We start from the raw sequence: 3,403 nt of genomic DNA on the forward strand, positions 1-3,403 counted from the left end.
CAGGTTGAAACCACCCCTCTAGAATCATAGTCTGATGCTCTGCCTAGAGTCATGCTGTTCTCCAGCATGAAGTAGTCTTGTCTGGCTCCTGTAACTATAAGGAGACTTTCAGTAGATATTTACGTCCAACATGTGAACGAACTTAGAGCTCTACAGTTACAGCCACATGGTGATGTGTGGGTCTGATATGTTCCTGGAAACTAGTTCTCTATTCTGGAACTTCTTTTTTCTTCAAACCAGTTTTTAAACTTTTTCGTTTTTTTGAAGCGATAAAACAGGTGAAACACACACACACACAAATACACTAAAAAAGTCAGTCTCCTATGGATTACTAAATGACCGTGTATTGGCAATGGAATTTCACACCCTTAAGCAAACAAAAATGAATTACTGAGATAGGCAACAGTATGGATGAATATCACAAATATTTTGTTGAGCAAAAGGTGCCAGCCAGACACTTCAGTACCTACCGTGTGACCCATGTGTACGATGTTCAGGCAAAGCTAATCTGCAGGGAGAGGAGTAACTTGCCGGAAAGATGAAAAGATTCTGTATCTTGATCCAGATGGTGCATGCAAAGGTGCAGTGGATACACATAAAAATTCACGGAGCTGCAAAACAATTCGTGCATTTTACTCTTGGTAAATAGTAATAAAGCCCGTCTCCTCCGACTACCTGTGGCTCCCAGCTACCCAGTTTCCCTCCCACAAGGCCACTCCTCCAGCCGGGATTTCTTAATGCCCCTTTTCTCGCAGTACCTTCACGCTAGGGGCAGAATCCTGGGAGCATGCCAGGCAGACATCAGAGGCCAAGGCTGCAGGCACTGTGCCATGGCTTGTGTGCATGCCCCTTGCCTTGCTCTGGCCTCTTTGGCCCTCAGCCCCGTGCCTTCCTCCTCCTCTTCCTCCTTTCTTCCCTGGAGGGTAGCGGGAGGTGGCTGACCCTGGCTGAACAGTGTTGTGTGTGCTGGCCCTCCAGGGTGTGCCTGCCTAGAAAGGACACTGTGTGCTTATCAAGCTTATCGTTGACACATTCCCTCCCTCTTTAATTCTCTCCCTTCTGATCCCTGGACTGATCCTAGGACTTCTTGCTCCCTGGGCACTCTGTCTCAGGGAAGTGAGCTTCCCTGGTCTCCTGCCCTGGAATGCTTCCCTTTTATGGGGCAGTCTTGACAGCAACCCACTTTGTGTTTGCATATAAACTGGGGGGAGGGGGGCTGTCTCAGTAGAAGCTGAGGGCCCATCTTATCTTCTCTCCACACCCCTATCCCCACCCCCCAACTTCTAGCATTATCCCTTGAGCCTGTCCCTTACCCCACCCAGGGCTTCAGCCCAGGCAAGCCTTTTATCTTATCATCTGTGGTTTTCCCCCTACCACGATTCCCCATTGCCTAAGGCCAGAGGGGCCTGAGTCACGTTCAAGTCAATTTGGCAAGCGTCCTTGGAGCAGGGCAGAAAGTAAAGGGAACTGCTTGTTCCTCGCCTCTAAGAAGCTTCTAAAGCAGGGGAAATGGTGCACAACCCAGGCCCAGTTACAATAGTTCTCAACCCACTACCGTGTATTGGTCCTTCCTAAGTGCCAGGCACTGACCTGCCTGCTCTTCGTGCATTATGTCTCTGAATTTTCCAAAGAACCTAAGGAGGATGATTATTAGCCTCATTTTGGAGATGAAGGCGCTGAGACATAAGACTTAAACTGTTGGCATGTGGCTGCCGGGATCTGAACAGCAGCTTCCCTAGGGAAACGCCCTATTTAGGCTCTCGGAGGGTTCAAGCAGGAGCTGAGTGTCGGGCCTTGGGGGACATTCAGTTGTGCCACACCCTTTCCGCACAGTTCCCTCCGGCGTCAGGGGCCTGGGAAGGGGCTTCGGGGCGGTGTATCGGCTGGAAACGGGGACTTCACGAGAGGCAGATACAAAGCTCCGCGTGGCAGAAGAGCAGAAGGGCGCGGGGGAACCCGGGCCAAAAGAGGCCCTGCCGGCTCCCGGGGCACCGCAAGCCTCGAGGCGTTGCAAGCGTCGCGGATGTTGCAAGCCCCAGCGGCGCGCGCAAACTGCGCCCAACTACTTCCCCGGGGCGGCTTCGGGGCCCGGGGCCCGGCGACAGTCCCACGGGGCGGCCGCGCGAGGCCCAAAGCCCAGACCCGGCGCCCGGGCGCGGCCACGTGCGCCCCGCCGGCCTCGCACGCTCCACCGCGCCGGGCCGCGGGGCCACCAGCAGGCACGCGCGCCCCCAGCGCGCACACACTCCCGGGCACGCACACCGACGGCCCGGCCCACGTCCGCCCCGCCCCGCCCCGCCCCCCCCCCGCGCCCCGCCCCCGCCCTCGCGGCGCCGGCCGCCGCCTTCCCATTGGCCTCCCGGCGCGTGACGCGCGGCGCCCGGCCCCGCCCCTCGTCAGTCACTCGGCGGAGGCGGCGCTGGTGGGGACTAGTCTCGTCCGGAGACTGGCAGCGGCGGCGTCGGAGGCGGCCGGAGCTCGAGCCCCAGCGGCTGAGGGCGGGCGCGGGGGAGGGAGGGGGGCCGGTCCGCGACGATTCCCCGGACGGCGTTTCTCCTCCGAACAGCGCCGGTTTCGGCTTTGGGGGGGGCGGGGGTACAGCCCATCCATGACCATGGGCGACAAGAAGAGCCCGACCAGGTACCTGCTCGGAGCAGAGGGGGCGGAAGGGGAGGGAGGGCTGGGGGCGGGCGGGGGCCGGCGACGACTAGGCCCCGGAGCCACCCGGGGCGGGGGGAGGCGCTGCTAAGATGGAGATCCGGGGGCGGGGGGAGGCGGCGGCGGCGGGCGGTGGCGGCGGCGGCGGGAGGCGGTGTCGCTCCCGCTCCGGGCCGGCGGCCGTGCGCGGCCCGCCTTCTCCCCGCGGCCTCCAGGCGGGCCCCGCGCCCCCACAGCCACCTCAGGCCGGGCCCCCGGGGCCGCGCGCAGCTCAACAGTATCGGCAAGAGGCCCAGCGCCGCCCTCACCATGCCGCCCGCCTGCCGCCCCGCGCAGCCGAGACCGCCCCGCCCCGCCCCGCCCCGCCCCCCCCCGCGCCCCGCCCCCGCCCTCGCGGCGCCGGCCGCCGCCTTCCCATTGGCCTCCCGGCGCGTGACGCGCGGCGCCCGGCCCCGCCCCTCGTCAGTCACTCGGCGGAGGCGGCGCTGGTGGGGACTAGTCTCGTCCGGAGACTGGCAGCGGCGGCGTCGGAGGCGGCCGGAGCTCGAGCCCCAGCGGCTGAGGGCGGGCGCGGGGGAGGGAGGGGGGCCGGTCCGCGACGATTCCCCGGACGGCGTTTCTCCTCCGAACAGCGCCGGTTTCGGCTTTGGGGGGGGCGGGGGTACAGCCCATCCATGACCATGGGCGACAAGAAGAGCCCGACCAGGTACCTGCTCGGAGCAGAGGGGGCGGAAGGGGAGGGAGG

General features: G+C 62.8%; 1 protein-coding gene across 1 annotated transcript in view; it reads left to right on the forward strand.

Moving 5' to 3' along the window:
• Positions 1-3,194: 3,194 nt before the first annotated feature.
• Positions 3,195-3,403, forward strand: part of RYBP (RING1 and YY1 binding protein) — a 78,476-nt gene continuing 78,267 nt past the window's right edge. The window contains exon 1 of the mRNA XM_024123833.3: positions 3,195-3,364. Within this exon, the coding sequence (XP_023979601.1) occupies positions 3,333-3,364 (32 nt within the window). The 5' untranslated portion in view covers positions 3,195-3,332. The remainder of the gene's footprint in view (positions 3,365-3,403) is intronic.

Source organism: Physeter macrocephalus, chromosome 18 (genome assembly GCF_002837175.3).
Source record: "Physeter macrocephalus isolate SW-GA chromosome 18, ASM283717v5, whole genome shotgun sequence".
NCBI classification, from domain to species: Eukaryota; Metazoa; Chordata; class Mammalia; order Artiodactyla; family Physeteridae; genus Physeter; species Physeter macrocephalus.